The sequence below is a fragment of the Engraulis encrasicolus genome, chromosome 16 (assembly GCF_034702125.1).
Source record: "Engraulis encrasicolus isolate BLACKSEA-1 chromosome 16, IST_EnEncr_1.0, whole genome shotgun sequence".
Taxonomy (NCBI): domain Eukaryota; kingdom Metazoa; phylum Chordata; class Actinopteri; order Clupeiformes; family Engraulidae; genus Engraulis; species Engraulis encrasicolus.
In genome coordinates this window covers 13,006,876-13,030,226 of record NC_085872.1, presented here as the reverse complement: position 1 = coordinate 13,030,226, position 23,351 = coordinate 13,006,876, and the positions used below count along the sequence as shown (strand labels likewise).

The 23,351-nt window shown below is 42.5% G+C and overlaps 2 protein-coding genes across 3 annotated transcripts; one reads left to right on the top strand and one right to left on the bottom strand.

The window, feature by feature from the left end:
* Positions 1-45: 45 nt before the first annotated feature.
* On the bottom strand, positions 46-11,256 carry ppm1kb (protein phosphatase, Mg2+/Mn2+ dependent 1Kb). 2 transcript variants are annotated; one of them, XM_063218682.1, is made up of 7 exons: positions 11,057-11,256; positions 9,749-10,267; positions 9,184-9,284; positions 6,965-7,130; positions 6,193-6,337; positions 3,890-4,024; positions 46-2,838 (listed from the first exon to the last, which is right to left on the bottom strand). In XM_063218682.1, the coding sequence occupies exons 2-7, from the start codon at positions 10,192-10,194 to the stop codon at positions 2,707-2,709; spliced, it is 1,125 nt and encodes a 374-aa protein (XP_063074752.1). In that variant the 5' UTR covers positions 10,195-10,267; positions 11,057-11,256; the 3' UTR covers positions 46-2,706. The 2 variants fall into 2 exon arrangements, with proteins under 2 accessions (XP_063074752.1, XP_063074753.1); XM_063218683.1 differs by having other exon boundaries at positions 9,749-10,252.
* A 1,233-nt stretch (positions 11,257-12,489) lies between these two features.
* Positions 12,490-22,792, top strand: LOC134465164 (probable E3 ubiquitin-protein ligase HERC4). Its single transcript, XM_063218678.1, has 23 exons — positions 12,490-12,771; positions 14,092-14,242; positions 14,439-14,521; positions 15,041-15,268; positions 15,430-15,521; positions 15,712-15,839; positions 16,598-16,749; positions 16,855-16,913; positions 17,022-17,122; positions 17,237-17,293; positions 17,389-17,491; positions 17,811-17,991; positions 18,518-18,669; positions 18,883-19,014; positions 19,103-19,201; positions 19,486-19,659; positions 19,755-19,895; positions 20,002-20,168; positions 20,276-20,345; positions 20,456-20,526; positions 20,696-20,879; positions 21,406-21,508; positions 21,828-22,792. The coding sequence occupies exons 1-23, from the start codon at positions 12,552-12,554 to the stop codon at positions 22,037-22,039; spliced, it is 3,060 nt and encodes a 1,019-aa protein (XP_063074748.1). The 5' UTR covers positions 12,490-12,551; the 3' UTR covers positions 22,040-22,792.
* Positions 22,793-23,351: the final 559 nt, after the last annotated feature.

Sequence of the window (23,351 nt, the reverse complement as noted above, 5' to 3'; positions counted from 1 at the left end):
TGGGTTGCGGTGACAAAGGTCATTTAATAAAATTGGACAACTTAATAATTCTTGTTTGGGGTTTATTCAGAGATCTGAAGCGCATGTACACAACATGGAAGAAAATGGCATATTGTACCATGGCAAGTGAGCTGGTCAATCATGCTGTACTGCAGAATGTGTTGTAGGATGGATATAGCTTCCTTCTTTGACAACAACCATTTTACTGTAAATCTTGACATTCTCCAATTGCACAAGACGCGTACTATCCATGTTGGAAAAATGGAGTCTGGAAGTGAATTGATCATTGATCTGATGTCAAACAAAAACAAGATAGTTTTCACCAGCAAGTGTTATGACAAAAGAGGAAGCTGCACAACAAGAGTAAATAGCACTTAGTTGTGTGGAAAGGACTTAAGCTATAGAGTTTACATGACCAAATGTTTGAGGAATCACCATACATTCAGTTGTGGTAATTGTTCACATTAATAGGAGCAATCGGACCTCCCTACAGTATTGTGTACATAAAAGAGGACGTTTGTGTTGTCCACAACATATAACAGTACATTAGAGTTCCACTAGCCCACTGATGGGAGTTATTGTTTTAAGGAGACCGGCAAGAGAGGACCACAGAGATATGCAGGAAGACACAAAGGATGAAATGCCTCAGTCGAAGCATACAGTCATTTCAAACAACATACACATTTTCACAAAGCCACTCTCGTGTCGCATAAGGCTGCCGACACCAGCATTATTCATGGACACAGAGTGTCATATTTGACAACTGCCCCCTTCTTTCCCACCTTGCCAATGGCTCTCACGCTGACAGCAGAAAACAATAGGACTTCTATAAGTCCCCGGTTCTTTGAGGGATTGAAAGAAAACTACTCTCTATGGCTTACGCCATAGCAGAGTACAATTCCACCGAAAACTTCTTTTAATCATGCCAGAGGCCACTGGCTGCCTCCTTTCCCGCCATCCTTGCGGGTGTATACAAGGCAAAATTGGAATTGTCGGTGGAATTGTACTCTGCGATGGAGTAACCCAAAGAGAGTAGTTTAAACGAAATTCCGAAAAAGAACTGAGTTCTATAGGCTCACTCAACACAACACCCACACATTAAAGTGAGCAAATCACTTTACAATAGTAGTATACATCTTAAAAACCACAGTACTGTAGCCAGACATCAAAATATATAAATAGTTATATACAAAAAATACAAATTTATTATGTACAAAGCAGTGTCTCAGGGACTGAAGGGGAGGGGACTTGGGGCATTCATGGGGCACAGAGCATTTAACTTGTTCAAAATCATTTGGTTTTTCAAACCTCCCTCGCAAAAACAGTTTCTCAATTGGGATCACACCTGACAGGTATTGGTAGTTCAGTAGTGAGGATAGAAGGCTAGTGCCACTTAAGTGCTTACTATGATCTATTCCGCCAATGCCACATAAGGGTAAAGCCTTAATCAGATCAACCTGATGTTGACATGTTCAGTAGCTCACACTAGCTGATAGGTTATCAAGTCAACTGAAAAATGTGAGACAAGTCAAGGAGTCTGTACAAGTCTGTTGAGCCTGTATAATATGGCATTTAAGGGGCTTTGCAGGGTCTTTTTTTAAAGATTTTTTTTTACACTTTCTGATCGAAGTACCTCCATCAAGACTTTAGTCTCGGTGCATCCCTGTCATTCCCTCTTACACCAACCTGGTAATCAAGTCGCATGTTGAACCCATATAATACCAGTACACGTCTCAGCACAGCTCATTACCGATGGACTGACAGTGATTGCATAAAGCAACAGCATAATTTGTCCTTCAGGAAGATGCACAAGATGTTAAACCCATTGTTGCACATCATTTTCAGTTTAAAACTACCCCCAGAAGAAAGGCCTGTTCCAATGCCAACATGTACGTAGAACAGCTGATGTTCAAAATTAGACGGCTAGTAAGTGTTTTAAATACATAATGAACAATTGAACATTCATAAGCAGGCAAAGTGACACATTGAAGTGCACCATTGGACATTTTATACCATACATATGATCAACAGCACATTTGCAGCTGGAAATCTCCCTCTAATAAAAAAAACAAACAAAAATTAACCTCAGTTTCAACCCACTGAGTGCAAGTGGGCTCTCGTGCTGAAGTGGCTGCCACACCATCTGACTCCATTCTGTCCCAAGTTGAAGTTGCACAATGACTTGCTTAGGAAACCACTGCACATTCCCCTCCACGTGCCACTTTATGCAACAACCGATAAAACAGCCGTCACATTCAAACCATGCCTACAGGGGGCGCCAAAGCTGCATTTGTGAATGCCACCTGCAGAAATGATCCAACATTCTAGAACACGTGCCACATTGAACAAATGCATCATTTTTCTCTGGACACCAAGGATAGCCCTTCGCTAAACCCAATATGTGCAAAACACGAGTTGTGGCAAGTTGCCAGATGTGTCAGGAGTCGAATGTTGAGGCTGTACAGTGATGTGCTGGACGTGTCCCTCGATAAGTGCACATTAATACTACTTCCGAACCTTCTCCTCCCCATACCCGACTATATACACTCGGATCATATGACATTTCTAAGGCGCTTGATCACAGTTCTCTCAGATTAGAAAGGGATTCCTACATATTGCACACTTAAAATCCCATTGTGAATGGAAATCGCCACTCATTCTCCTTCTCCTCTCAGTCATATCATTGTCTCCGTCTCTGCCTCCGCCTTAAGCCCAACGACCACTGGAGACGAAGCTTCGGCTGAAGGAGAATCGGACATCAGTGCTCTGGTGTTTGCCCCAGGCGCCAAATGGCACCACGATGATTGTGCTGTTGTCCTCGGAACCGTACTGTATCGCCTGTCAGGACAGAGGAATACAAGAGCTGAGTTGACTCGTTAAAGACAGCAAACACACGTGCATGCGCACACACATGCATGCGCACACACACACGCGCACACACACACGCGCACACACACACGCACACGCACACACACACACACACACACACACACATTTTGGGCCCTATGTACAATCGGCTCCAAAAGACGCAACCAGCCATTTATTTTCATAAATCGGACCGTGTATAAGCCCCCTATATACACATAGGGCCCTGGTGACTCAGTCACACTTAACCCCCCTGAACGACACCTCTGCGCACGCACGCAAACATTCCAATGTACAGAAACGTGAACAGTCTCTTGACACCAGCTTCTTGCCGGTACATGACACTGACCTATATTCTGTATGCATGCATGCCAACCCCATCCTGCCCCACCGCTAAAAAGGTCTTCCTTGTACGTAAATAGTTTAAAAAAAGACAATAAATCTCCATTTGCAAATTTAACATGCAAAAAAAATTATATGACCCTCTTAAAAATGTTCCCCTGCATGTAAAACCCAACCGTTCATGGATACGATAGCATAGCTTAGCATTTTTTAAAAGATGTTCTCTACATTTCTGCTGTATGGTTCAGCCTGCATCAGTGGGCTTCACAGCACCTGTTTAAATAGCAGCTACCTGATCATATAAATTTTGAAACCTTGAAACCAAGTTCCACCTGCTGAAATATTGAAAAGACTAAGGCGGTGGATCATTTCGATTTTAAAATGGGACCCATTCTAGTCACGCCACATACTACTACTGGATATGCCAGGGATTCCTATCCTTTTTGGACTCAGGGGTCACTTTTAATATCCACAAATTTCCGCAGCCCAACTCTGACCCAATAAAAATATACAGTATAATAAACAAATACACACATTAATATGTATTTAGAAATTTCGAACAAAAAATTGAAAATGTATTTAGAAATTTCGAAAATTTCAGGGTCCACTCGGAACACTTTCGCGGCCCACAATTTGGGAATCACTGCTAGATGTAATCACTGTGTGTGTAGACATGGCGTACCTGCTCAGAGATCCTCTGGGCAGCTTCTTTGGGGTCGTGACACTGGTTGATGACGTCACAGATCTCCTGACTGTTCATGATGAAGTTGATGCCGTCCGTCGTGAGTGCTAGGAAGGAGTCGTGGACGTGATGCAACTAGAGAGGGCAAAATGCGCACATAGGAAACACACGCACATAGGAAACATGAGCTCAAGTACCAGGAGCATGCGGACTACAAATCACTTTAAGTTGCTCCCGTCCGCTCCTCTCCTCTCCTCGTGTCTCCATGTCACCCCTGCAAGCATTCCTGCTGCAGAGTGGTTCTTTCTCTGCGTTCAGTATGATGATTGCAAATGAGAGAATAACTTCTGAATTGTGTGTTTGCAAGATATTATTATATTTCAAAAATTATTTGTTGTTTGTTTTTTGCAAGATAAATCAGACATCGATGACATCATGGTCATATGGCACGTCACGAGGCTGGAGGAACAGGGGACAGGACAGGAGACACGAGAGCAATTTGTAAATGTAGTTAAAAAATAGCAGTGTGGGGCACACTTGAATTAATGTAACACCATGTCCTAAATGCAGGGTGTCCCCAGGTTTGACTAGTGATGGCGAAAATGTAACCAGTGCCAGAAAATTTTAACCGGTTAATGTTGATCCGGTCGACTACTGGTTAAACGGCTACCGGTTAACATCCCTAGGTTTGACCACATCAAATTTAAGACCTTTCTAGACCTTTTTCAAGAACACAAAAGCTCAAGTAACCAGGACCAGGAGGACTGCAAATCACTCCTGTCCTGTCCTGTCCTCTCCTCGTGTCTCCATGTCACCCCTGTACTTCAAGCATTCCTGCTGCAGAGTGGTTCTTTCCCTGCATTCAATATGCTGATTGCAAATGAGAGAATAACTTCTGAATTCTGGTTTTGCAAGACAGTGGGGCAGACCTATCAATACATCAATGGGTGTGGGTATGTAACACATTTGCTAAGTTAACATGAGACATTTAATTCGGAATTAACTGACTTCAACTCTGAATAAAGCTTAATTCCACTTTGAAAACGTCATGTGAACACCTCAAAGTTAACTCGACAGAACTATTTAATTCTGAACTGTTTAAGAGGCACTAAGTAGGATGACGTCATTTGCGCGGTGCCCGAGGCATGCCTGTCTCAAAATCTACACCGTAATGAAAAAATGCTGTTCAAATAAACTTATGGTGAGACTGTTTTTCATCACGGAATGCCAGCAGTTGATACAAATCTGAATACGGTATGTAAAGTGATGTTTCAAATTAAAAGTGTTTCTCACGACACTGTCAAAAGTTGCATGTGGGGTTTTCTGACAGCAGACCGTGGAAGTGGTTGCGATAAGCCATTGTTCACTTACGAATGACTCGCATAAGCATAGGCTGACTCGGGACCGTGATTAATTAAACTTTTAATCCTACCAGGAGCCCCTTTAATTCTGAATTAAAAAAAACATAATGTAAACATAGTGAATGTCCTAAAAGCCACTATGGCTACTTCACCAATCAGCACGGAATAATATCCATTTCTATTATATGGTGTGACGTCATCGGTCGAATGCTCCATTCATTTCAACGGGGCTCCCCAATGTTCGCACGTCTGTTATTTTTCGATAACGGACGGGTTGGTCTATAACAGACCGCTGTCAATGGCAACAAGACTTTTCACTGCTAAAGCGACTTTTCAACAAGACTCTAATCAGCTGCTGTGATAGACAACACCTGTTGTCCTGGCTATCTAGCTGTTGCCTAGCGGTGTTCCACAACGGCACTGTTTTGTTTTGCGCAGCAACAATCTTAACATTAAATAGGCCAAAAGAAATGTCCCCGCCATGTGTGAATCATTTAAGTATATCCATATAATAAGCGGGTTAACTTTCGGCGAGTCGGTCGCTTTGTGGAATAGCAGCACTTCAGAGAGAACAAGACCACTCCGCTCCGCGTCGGGGTCTAAAGATTCTCTCCGTCGTGCTGCTATTCCACGGTAGCGACCTTCTCGCCGAACGTTAACCCTTACTTATTGCCCTCTGGGCCCCAATCTATATAAAGCAAAAGGGCCAATTCGTTCATTACAGCCTCATAATCTTAATCTGCCCATAAACTGCATGTTTCAAAGAGATTTGATTGAATTTGTTTGTCACAGGGAGACAAGAGCCAAAACCTTCCACAATGATCTTGCACACAGGTTCACTAATGCCCATGAGGGTTTATCATTATAAAAACAGTCCGTTTGCTGAAGTATGGTCATTTAAAGCTAAATATATATGGACATAACAGAGAGGACTTTACCCACCGAAACACGTTTGGTCTCTGGCTCAGCGATGACCCCCATCTTCTTCAGGTCAAAGTCCCCTATGCTCCGGGTCATGGCCAGTCTGCCATTGACATTGGCCTGTCCCAGGCTGTTCCAGGTCACGAAGCCTCCACTCTTACGGATCCTGCAGGCAGAGAGGGTAAACATCATGAAATCTCACGGTAACTGTGGCCACAACATAGCTTAGGAAGGTGCCACCTGTTTGAAAACACAACCTTTCAAGGTCATTCCTATCATTTTAGAGTGAGGCCTAAACACATTTTGTGTTTACTGAAAGATCAGACACAAGTACAGGGGCTAACAAAATGCTTCTAGGCCTCCTACTCAAAGAATACGACATATATTGCACATCATACAAAGTAGAGGGGTTACTGTAAAAGCAAGCACAGCATTGTTACAGTTTGGCAACGAGATCAATAAGCACTGCAGCAATGCGTCTATGCATGTTTGTGTGGGTGAAAATGTGCTTTCTTTCAAGGGCTTTGCACAAGGAACACATTTCCTTCTTTCTGTGCATACAGTCTGTTTTGGTATTAGATGCATGTTTGTGCTTTTAAATTATTTTGCTTGTAAGCATCTAGCCTGCCTATTTTGGACACCAGATGGAAATTAGCCTTTGGGCTATAATCTGGCACATTTACATTTACATATATGTATGTACAGTATGTATGCATGTTCATTAATGTGCAATGTCCTGAAAAATAAAAGTTAAGTAAAGTAAATAAAAGTAAAGTTGAGTAAAATAAAGTACCTCTCTTTCTCATCCTTCCTTTCTGGCGTGTGGTCCACTGTCAGCTTGAGGGCCTTGCCCTTGCGGCACAGCATGGCTCGGCTGTCTCCAACGCTGCCAACCACCAGCTCGATGCCATCTCTTAGCAATGCCACGGTTGCCGTGGTACCCGCAGACAACAGCGCGCCTGCAATTCATCAGAAATAGGACGGATTAGACATGTCCTCCATCTGGCATTAATATTCCATACAAACACACACACACATACACACACTTTAAAGGCACAAAAACATGCACAAGATGGGTGTTCCTTAATAAGCAGTGAGTCCAAAGCATGAATGCTGATATGGCCTACACAAAGGCACAGCTTTCTGGTTCACTCCATCATACTCAAACACACAAACACACACACACCAATGAACAAAATCTTGCACGCACACACACACACGCATACGCACATACTTCACGTTCGACTAACTAACTACTGTACTCCACATTATGAGGACGGGAGGGGGGACTTGGAAGAGGGGAGTGGGGGTGGGGGTGAAGGGTGGAGTGTTTCCAAAACAGGATATGAACTTGAGCAGTCAAGAGAGAGGAGAATCAAGCATGCATGGCCTCCTTTGGACGGCTGACAGGAGATTCCTCTGTCAGCTGAGCGAGAGTGAGAGTGTAGCAAGTACGCACTAGAGACTAGAGGTCATTCAGGCAGGACGGTACGGAAGCCAACAGCCTGAGTTGAAAGGGTACACTACACTGTAACTGGACAGTGGCGAGATATAATTAACCAAGGCCAGAGTGTCCAAACTGCCCAATCCAAACCACCGGGAGTGGAGGGATTTCACAGTCACTACAATAAAGACTACAAGACTAAGAAGACTACAGTATGGAGCAGACTGCGCCAAAATGCCTCATACACCGTCTTCAAAGAGAGTTGGACGAACAGTTGTGCAAATTATTATCTGGTGAATGTACCCATGTAATTTAAATAACTATATCACCTGCTTAAATTAGACAAACATGACCCAATGTGTTGTAGTGGTTGTATTAGTACTAAGGTCATTATCGTCTTATTGCGCAGGAACTTGTCTTATTCCAGCCGTTAAGGAGAACGGACAAGACAGATTTTCCATAGTGCTACATGGCACCTACTTAACTAACACTTTTGAGCGTACTCTCTGGGAATGAATGACCATGTGGGATACATCAATCAAATCCTGCCTGCTGCAGGCTACAAATATAGTTCTAGCATTTAAATTGAGCCAGCTGCATTATAACACGTGTGTGTTTACCAACACTGCATATAGAGAGAAGGCGTTTGAGTATTACATAAAAGATAAAGCCAGAGAGATAAAGATAGATAGAGAGGAGGAAAAAAAGGTTGAGAAAGTTGTGGAACCTTCCAGAAGTCCAGGCAAGGACCCGCTGGACCAATCTAGCCCCACGCCTTCCAAAAAGGTACCGATGAGCTTCAGCTCTTACAGGCTTTTAGCTGGGTCCGTAGCTGTCGTGAATAACACGCAAACACACAAGGGCAAAATTGTACATTGCACGCACCAGGGCCCAAGGGCTGGGCCTTACAATTAATGCACGGATAGATTAGGCTAGCGGACATTACATTACACTTAGCTGACGCTTTCATTTATCCAAAGCGACTTACATGTATTATTTTTCAGGGTATTGGTTACCGTCCCTGGAGCAATGTGGGGTTAGGTGCCTTGCTCAAGGGCACTTCAGCCATGGATGGAGATGTAGGGAGAGGTCAGGAGGGATTCAAACTTGCAACCCATAGATTGAAAGACCAACTCTCTAACCACTAGGCCACGGCTGCCCCACCAAACAGATCATACACCTGTCATCTACTTTTTATCAGTGGTGATGAGGCTTAACTACAGCAGTTAAGGGGTGACGAGGCAAGTGGGTTAGATTCATTTGGAGAATTGCACATGGATGTTCTGCTTCTGACTATGTAAATAAGCAAATAATTAAATTTACCGTTAATCTGTTTATCAGCGGAAAGGGACACACACACACTTCCATATTACAAACACTAGGCCTAAATGCTAAAATGTTTCACTAGAGTGAGTTTATGGTTAGCTGTGGACAAGCTGAATAAAATATCCTCTCAGCATTGAATTAGCTCACAGAAGCTTCTATTTTAAACACTACAGCCAGTGAGTAGACATACAGTTGTATCCTAACACTACAGGGGCTGTCACACCCCAACATGTGAAACTTACCATCTGGGGAGAAGTGACGTTGTCTCGCTAAGGCTTTGTCCACTTCTATGAATGCTTTGGTCAAAACCACTTCCAAGTTCTGCTCTTCAGCTGCAAGATCTCTGAAATAGCAGAGGGTTTACAGTGAAAATGTTGGCAAATGCATGTGAGGGCTGTATTATGACTTATTGACGGGAGTTCTCCGTTTACATCTGGATTGCTAACGTGCCCTCTGCATGAAGAAGACGACTTACAATGCTGGTGTAACAGCTTATTGAACTGTTTTGTAAGTCATAAATGGCCATGATCCAAAACCAGGCTTTTAAAAAACACCTAATCTGTTCCAGCGACATCCATTTTGCTCTGGCAAACAAAAGCTTGCAACCTGCCAACCTCTGCTTGTCTGGACTTAGATGTCCTGATAACACTAGTGTACAATCACATCATAGAACATTTTCGTTTGGTAATAAACCTCAGCTAAACAACTTAATAACATAAGACTAACAATGGGTCAAATTACAAACTTTTTAGCGAACCAACATTAGACTTATAGTACACAACGTGTATAGGTTGATAGAGCTCTTACTTGATGTATTTTTCCATGAACTTGTAACAGAAGTCTGCCGCCTCTGGCCCGCCATGGCCGTCGAAAACAGCAAAGTACATGATACTGTCCGTCATTTGGGACATCTGGTAACGGTCCTCATTCTCCTTTCTCTGCCCAATGAGAGAGGCACAGCCCACCTTAGTCAGGCTCACCTTCGGGATAGGCTTCCCATAACGTATGCTAGGTGGAAGTAGAATGGGCTCGTCGATGCGATTGTCCCAGATTCCAAACGAATCCCAGGTGGTGGGAGTCCCGCTGCTGTCGGGGTCAAAGCGAGAGCTGCTGGACAGGGGCATACTCGGGGTACTCAAGGCTCGCCGGGGACTCTCCTGTTGTAGCGCACAGGCAATCTGGCGAGCCTTGTTGCGACATAGCTGGTGTCCTCCTGCAGACCGAGCTATGCGAAGAAGTACAGCTGTTGACATAACCTCAGCGACGGGGATGCCTTCAGTGCGGAGCAGACACCAGCTGTCCAGTGGCTACCTTGAGGAGACAATACTAAACAAACACACATGGGAAAGGGGGTCACCGTTTGCAGAGAATCTGACATGTAACAAATGTCATCGCAAAAAACAACTGACATCTCGAAAAATAAAGCCCAAATGCCAGCGTAGATTACATTTATAGCGAGCTTTCTTCGATGCTGCAGAAATAAATAAGGAAGACCCTTACGTTGCATCGAATAAACCGTGGGTGCACGCTGGTGACACACCACATTTAGTCTGCATTTAGGACATGCATCATCTCAATTAAATTGTATCATAACAAAAAAATATTGTATTATGAAGGATGGCAGGAACACTAAAACAACCTCAGAGTGAATCGATCAAACAAAAACGCTGAACTGTTAACACATTTTACACGAGTCTGCTTTGCCAGAACGCGCAGGCCGTTTCACAACATGATGCAACAAGCTGGCACTCCGGACTAGCAACAACACAAGCAAAGCCTCCAGTCTACTCGACTATTCGCTAGCTGACGACCTATCAGTTGCTACTGTGCTGACAATGAGATGTCCTTACGACGGCCGTCATCCAAAAACTAAACACAATCTACCGTTCAATATGAATATGCATCATCAATTGGATCTCGTGCGCGGCCATATAATCAACTTTAGTACACACATGCACGGAAAACATCTGAAATCCGAGGGATTGCGCGGTTGGAATTTAGCCACTTAGCATCATTGGGTAACCTTAACCGCGGCTATGCTAGGCAAGGAGCCATTTCACTGAATACGTCTTGTCCCGCGGAGTATGCTTTAGTTGGGAGTAATAACTGACATACCTTTTTACTTTTCCCGGTCAACTTTCTGCTCTTGGTTGTTAACTCTCCTTTCCAACGTCCTTGTAACAATTTCAATGTCTGATTATAAATGTCTTCTGCTTGCAGATTTTCTGTCGAGTTGTGGTTTCCCTGTGCTGCTGTCGAGCCTCCAATGACAACAGTACGTGTTGTGCCCTCCCTTCACTCCTTTACCAGAGAGTAGAACAACTGTTTGGTAATTGAGAAGATGCCATGGCCAATCAGCATCCATATAGCAGATACCGCCCCCTCCCTCCTTGACAGTTAACCAATGAAATAATGAATCCAGCAACGCCTTCAAAAGGCCATAGTAGGATAGACACATATTTTGTAAGAGTCGTTATCCAAGTTCTTTGACAGAGTTCTAAACCTGCTCCTAGTTGTAGGCCTAAACTTTTTAAATTGACGAAACAGTCACATAGGCTCTCTATAAATAAGCATAACAATGGATCATAAAGCGACGGCATGCCTTCTCCCCATCATGACTTTTGTAATCAATCACATCCATGGGCCATAGTGGCATAAACGGGTTTGATCCATTGAGAGTAAATAGAATCTATTTACTCTCAATGGTTTGATCGCATAGTGACATAGCCTAACCTAGTCTCATTGTCTAACTATACGATATATTTAGGGTCGCTACTGCCATGATGTCCGTCTGTGATATGCTGTGCATGGCAGGGGCTGTTCACTCACGGAACTTCCTATTAGCCACAATTGGCTAACCCTAACCACGGGACAGTGCAAAATGAATGGGTGTCAATGGAGTTTTTTACCATTATAATTTTTGTGATTTTTATAATTTTTTGTCCTGAAATATGAATATTAAGTTCGAAGCTAGAAATAATAAGACCCCATTTGAGTAGCGTTTCGATTATTTTGCGCCACTAGATTATTATATACTGGGTCACAAAGCTCAATTTTTATGGGGCCAAACCCATAAACATTAGCACGATGCTAGCGAGTACAGGTTGAAATCTTCTAACCAGCTGTAAAACTACACACCTGAACGATTTGTCAATACAGCCTATTGTTAAACAACAGTCATAGTGCTTACCAGGAATGTTTTGTTGATAATATTTGTGACTGGAAATGGCAGTAGCAATGTATTTAGAATGGGTTCCCCTTTCCATTCCATACATACTCCCACATGAAGGACTGGCCTACGCTCGTTACTGCAGAATGCATGCAAAGCTAACTGGCTACAATGGGAACCAATGAGACTGAGCCTTCTCCCCTGTGTTCTAATTTCTCTGGCATGGCCAATTTGACAAACGATCCTGTTCTGCCGCTGTGTGTGTGTGAGCGCGCGCGCGCGCGTGCACGAGGAGGTGTTTGATAAGCTTTTGGCTGCAGCGACCTGTGTTTGGGTTGGGTTGGGTTGGGTTGGAGGGTTTGGGGGGGGGGGACTTGACTATCAGCGCTCGTCGGGCATCCTGTGCCGCTAGTGCAACAGCAAGCAGCAGTCCGCGCCGCGATGTTTAGCTGGGGAGATGGAGCAAGAGGCAAGCTGGCTTCCCCGCTGTCTCAGGATGTGGTTGATGTTCCACAAACTGTCCATTTTCCCTCAGATCCAATTTCGGATGTTTCGTGTGGAGAGCAGCATTCTCTTTTTGTCTCTGTCCGCGGGCAAGTCATTTCATATGGTCACAACAATAAAGGACAGTTGGGAAGAGTGAAAAGTTCAGATCCAAAAGGTAAGCTGAACAAGAATTTATGGAGAAAAGTTTACTTTTAAACAACGAACTCTATCTAACTAGAATATGCCTATTAATAATATTGAATTGATTGCCAAATATGATCTCGTAATTGTTTTAAGATTTATGTCTTAAAACAATTGTTTGTTTTATGATTTCATTCAGACATATTGGAGTTGGAGTTTTCCAAGGTGGGCTTTTTTATTTTGGCTAGCCTACCGGTATATAGACGTACATTACAAAAGCAATAGCAATTTGATATAGCCTGAAACCGTGAGCAAGTCTAGACTCTTTCAGTTTCGTTTCTTCTGCTTCTTCTTGGGAAGATGAAACCCATGGGCAGTGCACCTGATTGCAGCACCAATGACGCGGTACTTTATGGAATGTCTAGTGGGGGTCAGCTCTATGTTCCCAGGGCAGAGCCAGTGGTTAAACAATTACATACAGGGCCCCAGGGCAAGACTCTGATAGGGCCCCCCCATATGGCCTGCCAAGGTCAGAGTAGGGTGGCACATCCAATAGAGGAGGACCCTGGGCCCCGGGACAAATGCCCTGCTCGCCCCCCTATACCTCCATCCCAGCCCAGGCAATTGGTCTCGCAGCCCATTGGTACCACCACAGCTTATTCCTGCTGCTCCATGTTCCCATATTTTTGAAGAATGGATTCAAATATAGGCTCTAAGTTCCACAACTCTGTTCCCACATTTCTGAGTAAACTAAATAACGTGCCTTTCTCCCCGCCATTCAACATAGACCCTAAATTTGAATAAGCCTAAGCATAGAGCCTACATTGAATACATTCTTAGAAATGTGGGAACATGGAGCAACAGGAATATGCTGTGTTACCATTTGGCCGTGGGACCAATGGGCTTAAAAATTAATGTTAAGTTTTAGTGATGTGGGACCAATGGGCTGTGGGAACATTAGACACGCACCCGTTTAGTGTTATGGATCTTTAATATTCTCACAAAGTGCTTTGGAATTGTTATTGTATGTCAATTTACCCTTTTTTTGCTGACCCGATAACAGTAGCCTACCATGTTATCTACGGTAATTTATTTCACACCACTCAGAATGATACACTGAAAGAGATTGTTATAGGTGACTGGACCGCATAAATCAACACCCCCCCATATACTGCACACTTATCGTTTACCCCCCTCTCCTCCAACAATCAGTAACAACTATTGCACTGAGAGACTTTTTTTTATTTGAATGTTTAATGTGAAATAATTTTATGTATGCCACTAGACACCTACATTTCCTCGGAATTAATAAATGTTGGTCCACTCTTCTACTCTACTCTACTAATTCTCCCAGTGATAGATGGACTGGAAGGCGTGGTGGCGGTGGCTTGTGGCCAGGACCACAGCCTGGCCCTGTGTGGCTCTGGAGAGGTATACTCCTGGGGCAGAGGGGATGAGGGGCAACTCGGCGTGGCTTCACAGTTGTCCAACATGTCTCAACCACTGTATGAGAATTATTATCATTATTATTATTATTATTATTATTATTATTATTGTTATTATGAGAATTATTATTATTATCATTATTATTACTATTATTTTGAGAATTATTCCAGCTATGTTTTAATCATTAATTTAATGTACATAATTCATTTAGTATTTTTTTTTTTATGTCTAAGACTTATGTGGATTGTTTTTCAGGTGGGTGACAATACAGGCTCCTTGGCCAGTGCTGATTACACAAGTTGCTTGTGGAAATGTTCATTCTTTGGCTCTATCTTCAGGTAAATATTTAAAATCTACACACCTTTGTACAAACTAAAGATGATGATGGTGATGAGTAGGAGTACTATTGCTTTATGGGTACCGATGTGAAGAACTTTATTGTGTGATTGGCTGTGGTCATGTGTAACTGAGGTGTTCCCGCACAGTTCGTCCCCCTCGGGGCCACGAACTTGCCACCTCCTAGTCAACGCATCAGTTCGGAATGGGAGTCACAGTACGATACTGCTGAGCAAAAGTACAATAATTACCACACTGTATGAGGCTTCAGGAGGGGGGTTTACTAACGTTCTACGCCACACTGCTAGTTGGCCTTCATTACACATGACACACGCCAATTCCTTACATCATCAACTTCAAGTGTGTGTGTCGGGGATGTTGGTGCATATGTGCCCACGCAGGAAAGTGCAGTGCACATCAGCTAGTAACATAGACCCCCCTTCAATGTTACAAATCTGCCTGTATATTGTATTGTTTGTATTGGATTACATGTTGTTATCCTGGTGATATTCTTACTACAGGGGGAGATGTCTTTTCCTGGGGTAAGAATACTCATGGCCAGTTGGGATTGGGAAAGGCGGTGGCTGTCCAGCCGGTGCCTTGCCTTGTCAGTGCCCTCACGGGGGTACCTGTGACCCGCATTGCAGCCGGGGGATCCCACACCTTGGCCCTCACTCTCCAGCGACTGGTATACTGCTGTGGGGCCAACCATGCGGGCCAGCTGGGACTGAAAAGGGTCGATGAGAAAGGTATTGTACTTGTCCATTCTCACCTTTGTGTGAAAGCTTTTTTTCTGTAATGTTCTGGAAGGTATGACACAGACAGCATTCACTGATATGTGTGTATAGTCTCAGCAGGTCTACATGTATTTGAAAGGCTCCCTCCTTCCCTCTTGTTGTCGTCTTGACAGGTCGTTTTGCAATCTGCTCAGTGCCTGCACTCAGAGACTGGGACATAACATCTATCTGCTGCGGGCAATCACACACGGCAGTTCTTACCAGGGTACACACACACACACACACACAATGTCTCTCTCTCTACCTCTCTATTTCACACACGCAAACACACACACACACACACTCAAACAAGCATGCACGCACGCACGCACACACACAAACACACACACACACACACAAACACACACACACACACAAAGTACTAACTTTGTTTTCTTTTATGTTATGGTGCCAAGACTGGTCATGTCTACACGTTTGGTGAGGGAGCCCATGGCCAGCTCGGCCACAGTTCCACAGCCAATGAGCTTCTGCCCAGGAAGGTTGAAGGCCTAGATGGACCTGCTACACAGATAGCCTGTGGCAGGTGCTGCTTTATATTCTTATTAAAAATATTCTACCATTTCAGTACTCGTTTAGTTAATATTACTGTAAATGTATGTGGAAAGACAACTTGTAGCCCCTTAATTAAGCAATATGACACGAGTGGGAGTGAGGTTGTTCTGTGACACCCTTACGGGTGTGATTCGCCGTAGGCACGAAGCCGCAGGCTGAGTGCCATAGGTAATTACACCCGTGAGGGTGTCCCAGAACAACCTCACGACCACAAGTGTTATATTGCTTTTATACAATAGTTCCTTTGCTAACACAATTAGTTCATTGAAAGAAATGTTAAATTATTTTAATTACTTTATTTGATTGTTTATTTGCTTGTTCCTCCGCTCCGGAAAAATAGTTCCAGTTATTGTCTTTGGTTGCTGCGCAACGCGCACCACGTTGGTTACGGTTACTTTGTATCTTTGGTCGCGGAGTGATTATTAGATGTGAAGAGTCATTCATAGAGTGTTGGAGGATACCCTCACTCCTAGTGACGTGTAGAACGCCTCTTGTCCAATCACAATTTGTGAAATAATTCGACTGGATCTAACTATTGTATAATGCTCGTCGTACCTCCTGTGGCACGCTGTAATAGACATTGAAAGTTAAGTACTGTAGTACTACACTACTATGACAGTGCACAGGGCCTTTAGTAATACATTACGACTTGGCCATGGCCATTCAGGTAACAGCAAATGTATAATGCCGTGTCTTAAGGGGTTAAGTAAGTAATCTGTGATGTTGCAGCCATCATACCTTGGTGCTGGGATCCTCTAAGCAGCTGTGGGCCTTTGGGAGCGGAGTGAAGGGTCAGCTGGGGAACGGAACATTAGTGAACTGCTCACAACCTGTTATGGTGGAAGTCAACAGGGCTGGGATGGAAATTCCAACGCTCAGTGGTAAATCATTTTTTTGAAAGCTTAAAAATGCTTCTATTGTGTCTGTTGTCTTGTGATTACTATTGGAACATGTTATATATGACTATCTATCACTCTAACAACTAGATTTTAGGATTTCAGCAGGATGGAATTCAAATTTTGCTTTCTACGCATCTTTTGAGAAGGTAGGGGGCCATAGCACAGGCTGCATTTAACATGATCATATTAAATTACTGGAACATTACTTGCCAATGTCAGCAGTAAACAATACCACTGCTTCTATTCTCCTTCAGGGTACATCAGCACCACAGCCAATCGAGAAACTGAGTGAAGCCCAGATACAGAAATGGCTGACAATGTCTGTAAAGGGTCAAAAACCTGCTGAAACCGAAAGGTAAACATTTTCACACTAACCAACCACAGAACAAATCATCATTATTTGACAAACACTATTCTATTAAAAAATGTTTTACTTAATTTCACAAATGCATTTCCTTCATTGTTGTAGAGTTTTCAGTCAATTTTCGTCAAGTTCAAGACTTGTAGGAAGTTTCACGAAAGACTTGTAAGTTATTTCATGTACAGTCACATAGACCTACAAGAAAGTAATCATCTTGAGCTGTATCTAATAAATATCATCATATTTTTCAACAATTGCAGTGTGTCAGAGTCTAAGATGACAGCAAATTCTGTGAGAATGGACTTGCAAGCTGCAAGTAAAGCATTTGATGACCTTCTACAAGTTCCTTGGATACGCAAAGCAGTTACGTCATAAACCATATTCTCCAGTTATCTCTCTATTATATGTCCTATCCACACTTTGCATGTATAAAGACCACATAATGGCTACTTTTATGTGACGTTTTTAATTCCGAATTAATAATTCAGATTTAAATAGTTCTGTCGAGTTTACTTCGATCTTTCATTTAATTCCAAATTGTGAAGTGTTTACATGATGTTTTTAAAGTGAAATTAAGCTTTATTCAGAATTAAGAGTTAATTCTGAATTAAATGTCTCATGTTAACGTCGCCAATGTATGATAATGTAATCTCCCAATTTCTTTGCATCAATCCCTACACAGATAGAGCTCTCAGCACTGGTCGGACACCTTTGTTTGTGTTCATCAACAATGAAAGCAGCAGACGTCTTCTTGGTACTTCCGCTGTGTCCCCTGCTACATGAGGCCGAAAATGTCGTCAACCTGGTTCTTCCACTCGCGGTAGCCATAACCAACCTCAGTGACGCCGTCATGGAAACTTTGAGTAAGATGTAACCATGTGATAATAAGTATGTGGTTATCATCCAGATGAGATGTAACAAGAACATTTGACCGCTGTAATAAGTAACGGTTAATATTCTTTCCATAGTCTACTTGCTTTATTACAAGCTGTAACATTATAATGAAGCCTAATCATTTCCAAAAATCTTTGCTAATCTGTTCCTACGTCTTATCGCATCAGTACATTCAGATACTGTACATTCTCGCTTCAGTCAGATTAGCTAATGGATTTGCTTGTTTAAAATGTTGAAGAATGATCGTAGTCCCCCCTTAATGCACACCGTAACTCTAGTGGCACGCTGTAATAGTCATTGAAAAGTTAAGTACCATAGTATTACAATACTATGACATAACACAGGGCCTTTTGTAATGCACTACAACTTGGTCATTTCCTTTCTGGTAACAGCAAATGTATAATGCTATGTCCTAATGGGTTAACCTTTGCATTAAATCAATCCCTGGCCACTGTCTGTTGGACACTGTGTGCCAATGTGATGTCTGACCCATAGGAGGCTGGTGGGCATCCATGGGTAAAGCCATGATGTCCAGACACATCTTGGCATGGAAACAAGCCATCTCCTTCCTCCTACGCGCCAATCTGCTGCATCATTATGGCCCTGGGGTGAAGGCCACTCTCGAGGTTCTCAAGGGGCTATACAGAGTGAGTATTACTGTACATGTGGCTTATGCAGGTGTTTTCAATGGTGCTTAAAAAGCTGTGATACAATATTGCAGACACCCAGTGCACACTTGACTCAGACACCCGTGAATATTTGGTGTACAGTAATGAGAATCACTGTGAATTAATTATTGATTGTACAGCTTTTAAGTCTTTCATTGTCATATTATGTACATTTGCCCATTTTCTCTGTAGGCAAACAAGAAAGCTGCAAAATCTGAGCAAGTTCCCATCACTGAGTTCTACATAGAGGAACTAGGTCAAAACCTCCTCATACTTCAGGCAGACGTGACACTGTGGAGACAGATCAAATGGAAGCAAGTGCAGGTGTCAACAACAAACATTATTGTAATGACATCAAGCTTTATATCCTTATCCCATTGAATAATTACTAATGGGTTCATCTTTTTTGTAGGAAGTGGACCAGACACCTCCTATTTTTTGTCGTTTTCCATTCCTGTTAGACCTTCAGAGCAAGTTGTTCATCTACCATTATGCTGCTGAAATGACAAAGGTAAAATAGTTTTCTGACAAAAACGATTTACTACTCATAATATTATTAACGTGGTATAACGTGGTATATCTATAGATGCTAAATTGTATTGCTACATCAAATAACACATTAGTAATGACAGCTACCAGACACGTGTTTGGATACTGAATAATCAAAAGGCAAAATGGGATAATACGTGATGCATTTAGATGTCTATCTAAGTTATAACTTGTGTAATTATTTAGAAAGAAATTTGGTGTCAACTCTTTAATAATGCCAAGATCATTGGGTTATTTGTATCACAGACTGCTCATCACATAATACATCAAGCACTCACTGGACCAGAAGCATCTCAGTTGTTCACTAAGGAGGCCCCAACTCCTGTGATCAAGCTCAAAATCAGACGTAATCACCTCCTGGATGACACTTTCAGGCAACTGTCCGCTTCTGATCATGAAAACTTCGAAAAAGAACTATGTGTAAGACAAACTCATCCCAGTTTACTCATTCTCTTTACTTCACACAACATTTATTTTGTTGCAGTATTGCAGTATTGACAAAATCTTGTCTTTAGGTCCAGTTTGTGGATGAGTCAAAACTGACGCTAGTGAACCAAAAGGATTTTTTCCTTCATGTATTTGATGAATTGCGTTCACATGACTTCGGCCTGTTCATGTACAATGACACGGAAACCCTTCTTTGGTTTCCACCGAAGGTAAATGCATTTTCTATTGCTAAAGATGTCTGTGGCGTTTTCTACCTCTATACCCCGAAACTCATCTGATGATGATGATCTGTTCTTATTTGCTCTTTCCAAACAGCCACAGCATGAAAACAAAATGTATTTCCATCTTGGAATCCTCTGTGGTCTAGCTCTAAACAACAACAACATTGTGCACGTGCCCTTCCCTCTTGCCATGTTCAAGAAACTTCTGGGAGTCCACGTAGGCTTAGAGGACCTGACAGAGTTCAGTCCCGTTCTTGGAAAGTAAGTGTGTTAGATGAGCTGATAACTACAGTATTTGCTTGAACCACTTCTGTTTAATGCAATACAAAGCAGCATGTGTTTAGATTGTCTTGTTTTTTTCTGGTTAGGAGCCTGCATTATATTTTGTATGAATACATTTATGATGACATTGAAGAAAATTTGAACATGACCTATTCGGTAAGCAATACTGAAATACATACACACATACAGTACACAACACATAAGCAATGGTAAACACACAGACAAATGATCAACATCTGTGAAATTTGCTTATGACATATTAACAGATTACATGGGATGGCGTAATGGTCGAGCTGGATCCAAAAGAAAAGGGAAAACTTGTGACAAGCAGAAATAAGTACTTCTATCATTTTCCCTTTTTTCTCCATTAATTTATGACTGAGATTCATCTTATTGCTTGCTGTTTATTGACTTGTTGTGCATTCCATTGCATCCAGATCTTTGACCTTATAGGCTACTGTACACTAAAACTTCCCAATGTTATCCTTGCATGCACTTCTCTACAGGAAGGAGTTTGTGCAGGCCTACGTGGACTACGCATTAAACAAATCAGTGGAGAAGGTGTTTGAGGAGTTCAAGAGGGGTTTCTTCAAAGTGTGTGCCAGAGACCTAGTGGAGCTGTTCCACCCCGAGGAACTCAGGGAGATGTTGGTGGGCAGAGAGGACTATGACTGGGAAATACTCCGACAGGTGAGGATGAAGCCAATGAGGGTGTGTGTGTGAGTGTGTGTGCGTGCAGAATGCAGAATGCAGAATGCATAAGTATGGATATGCAATTAAGGGTGGGACTGTGATCAGTGGGGCGGCGGTTGGTTTCCCATTGTGTGTGTGTACTGGGCGTGTGTGTGTATGTTTGTGTGGATCTACCTACGTGAGGCCACTGCTATTGGAGCACACCAACAACATGGGGCCCTAGCTCCATGTGGGGCCCAAATCCTGGACCCCACGTGTTTTGACCCCTTTTTCTTTTACCAGTAACAACAAAACTACCCCAGCAAAAGGGTACAAACATTTCCTCACTGACAGATTAAGCTTAGGGGTTGTTTTGGTTTGGGCACTTTAGTAGTTACTTGTTTAGCATTATTTAGCTATTTTTAGGGTTAATATGAATGGAAGTCAATGGGAGGGCCCCACAAAGATATTAAGGTGGGGCTGTCTGTGTGTGCGTGCGTGCGTGCTAAACCAATAAATGATTGTTGCCCTAATGTTATTTCAGAACACGGCGTATGAGGGAGAATACCACGGAGACCACCCTGTGATTAAAATGTTCTGGGAGGTGTTTGATGATCTCACTGAAGATCAACAGAAATCCTTCCTCTGTAAGTTCAATATTCAAGTGTTTATACACAATTACCTGTATAAGGATCATATCACTTTTGACTCAGGCCTTAACAGTTAATGTCAGGCCCTAGTCTTCCTCTGTCATTGATCCAAACTGCTTTCTTGAAGTCCAAAAAAAGAGCCATGTTATATTAAAGGCATTTTATATTTTTTCTCAAATCTCAGAGTGCCTCTGGTCTTTCCTCTTTTTTTGGACTTACACTTCACCCGATACAGATGAGCACCTGAGTAATTATTGTTTGCACAACCTCGTGAGCGCACTAAGCCCTTTTGTGTCTTCTCATTGCTTTCTTGAAGTGTTTGTGACAGGCTGTGACCGTGTGCCTATTGGTGGAATGGATCAGATTCGGTTAACCATACGCGTCAGGCGCAACTCTACTCCGCAGTACTTCCCAGAGTCCCTGACGTGCCATGCCATCTTTGACCTCCCCATGTACCAGTCCAAGGAGACGCTCAAGACTCAGCTCTCTGAGGCTCTCAACCATAACAGAGGGTTCTGGAAAGAATGACTGCCTCGCGCCAAACCCTAACCCTCCGATATTCATTCCTTCCTGAAATTAATCAAGTGTAATTCAGATGAACTAGAAACACAATAGAGTATTACCTAAATCATAAAATCACATTACATAGTCATGGTGCACAATTTCTTTGCTTCTCATAATTTCTTTGTTTTTTTTCCACAAGTGAATAATCATTTAAGTATACATTAGTGTTGTACTATGAACTATGAGTTTATGGTGCCTTGCTATAGAAGATACAAACAGAACTCCGAAAATCAATGTAGCCTCTTTGATGAACTGATACGGCTTTAAGAGATAGTATGCTATGCACACTTATATCACAACTGCTGGGATGCCTGAAAGTATGCCAAGGCAAGGCAATAGCTACATTTATGAAATATGTATATGCTACACCTAGTATGTCAGACAAAACCACTAAAAGGGATTCCCTTCTCTAGCAGACTGAACTGATGTGGCAAAACACAAACTCATTTGTCATTATTGTGTCTGATGCATATTGCTCTAACAAACCCGACTTATATCATTGAAGTTGTAATTATAATGAAGCTGAAGTTATCTGTCAATGTGCCTTCTATTCGGTGTGTTTCAACTACGTTATGTAGCCTGTATTCATGTTGCTCTTTTTTTTGATAATCTGATTTGATCATTTTTTGACAATGATAATATGTTGTAATGACATCCTTCAATGACACAATAAAATACTCCGGCCTGGACCAAGCGCTGTTGATAATCATTATTATCAAGGGTGTTTTTTGTTTTCTCCCCCATAAGTTTCGATTTCATTTCTGGCTTGTCTCGGGATGCTTCGTCACACCTTACAGTGGTGCAGTTTACACAGTAGGTCTATAAACTCAACTGTTGGAATGTAATGGCATGCCACACCCAGGGGACTGCTGTGCCGTTCTGACTATTGATATGTGCAGTATATCAGCTAACACATACAATTCAATACAAGCCAAAATATTTACAGGAATCTCAACACCAGAAAATACAATACTCAAAAACATCAGTGTCCATGTAGGGTTTGCATGCAGGAGGATAGGATGCGTCTGGAGTAAGAGCGCCCCCAGGGATGGTCCGTTACACTTTTGAGGTGCAGACAGATCATGAGGCTATAACGAAGCAGTTTGGAGATCACAAGACCCCCCGACACCACTTTGGGAACTGCAAGTCAACTTGAAAAAGCAAGGGCCTGGGTCATTTCCCAATTCCCCCATGTCTCGCTCTCGCTCTCTCTCTCTCTCTCTTTGCTATTTTATGAGACAAAAAGCCCTAAAATATATTTTTAAAATATGTGAAT

Bases quoted from the DNA above. Each gene is read 5' to 3' on its own strand.
- ppm1kb (XM_063218682.1), bottom strand. From the start codon at position 10,194: ATGTCAACAGCTGTACTTCTTCGCATAGCTCGGTCTGCAGGAGGACAC. The intron at 7,131-9,183 runs GTAAGTTTCACA...GATGAATTGCAG, and splicing joins ACGTCACTTCTCCCCAGATG to GCGCGCTGTTGTCTGCGGGT. The intron at 2,839-3,889 runs GTACGCCATGTC...CTGTCCTGACAG, and splicing joins CCCAGAGGATCTCTGAGCAG to GCGATACAGTACGGTTCCGA.
- LOC134465164 (XM_063218678.1), top strand. From the start codon at position 12,552: ATGTTTAGCTGGGGAGATGGAGCAAGAGGCAAGCTGGCTTCCCCGCTG. The intron at 12,772-14,091 runs GTAAGCTGAACA...TAATTCTCCCAG, and splicing joins GAAAAGTTCAGATCCAAAAG to TGATAGATGGACTGGAAGGC. The intron at 15,840-16,597 runs GTGCTGCTTTAT...GTGATGTTGCAG, and splicing joins ACACAGATAGCCTGTGGCAG to CCATCATACCTTGGTGCTGG.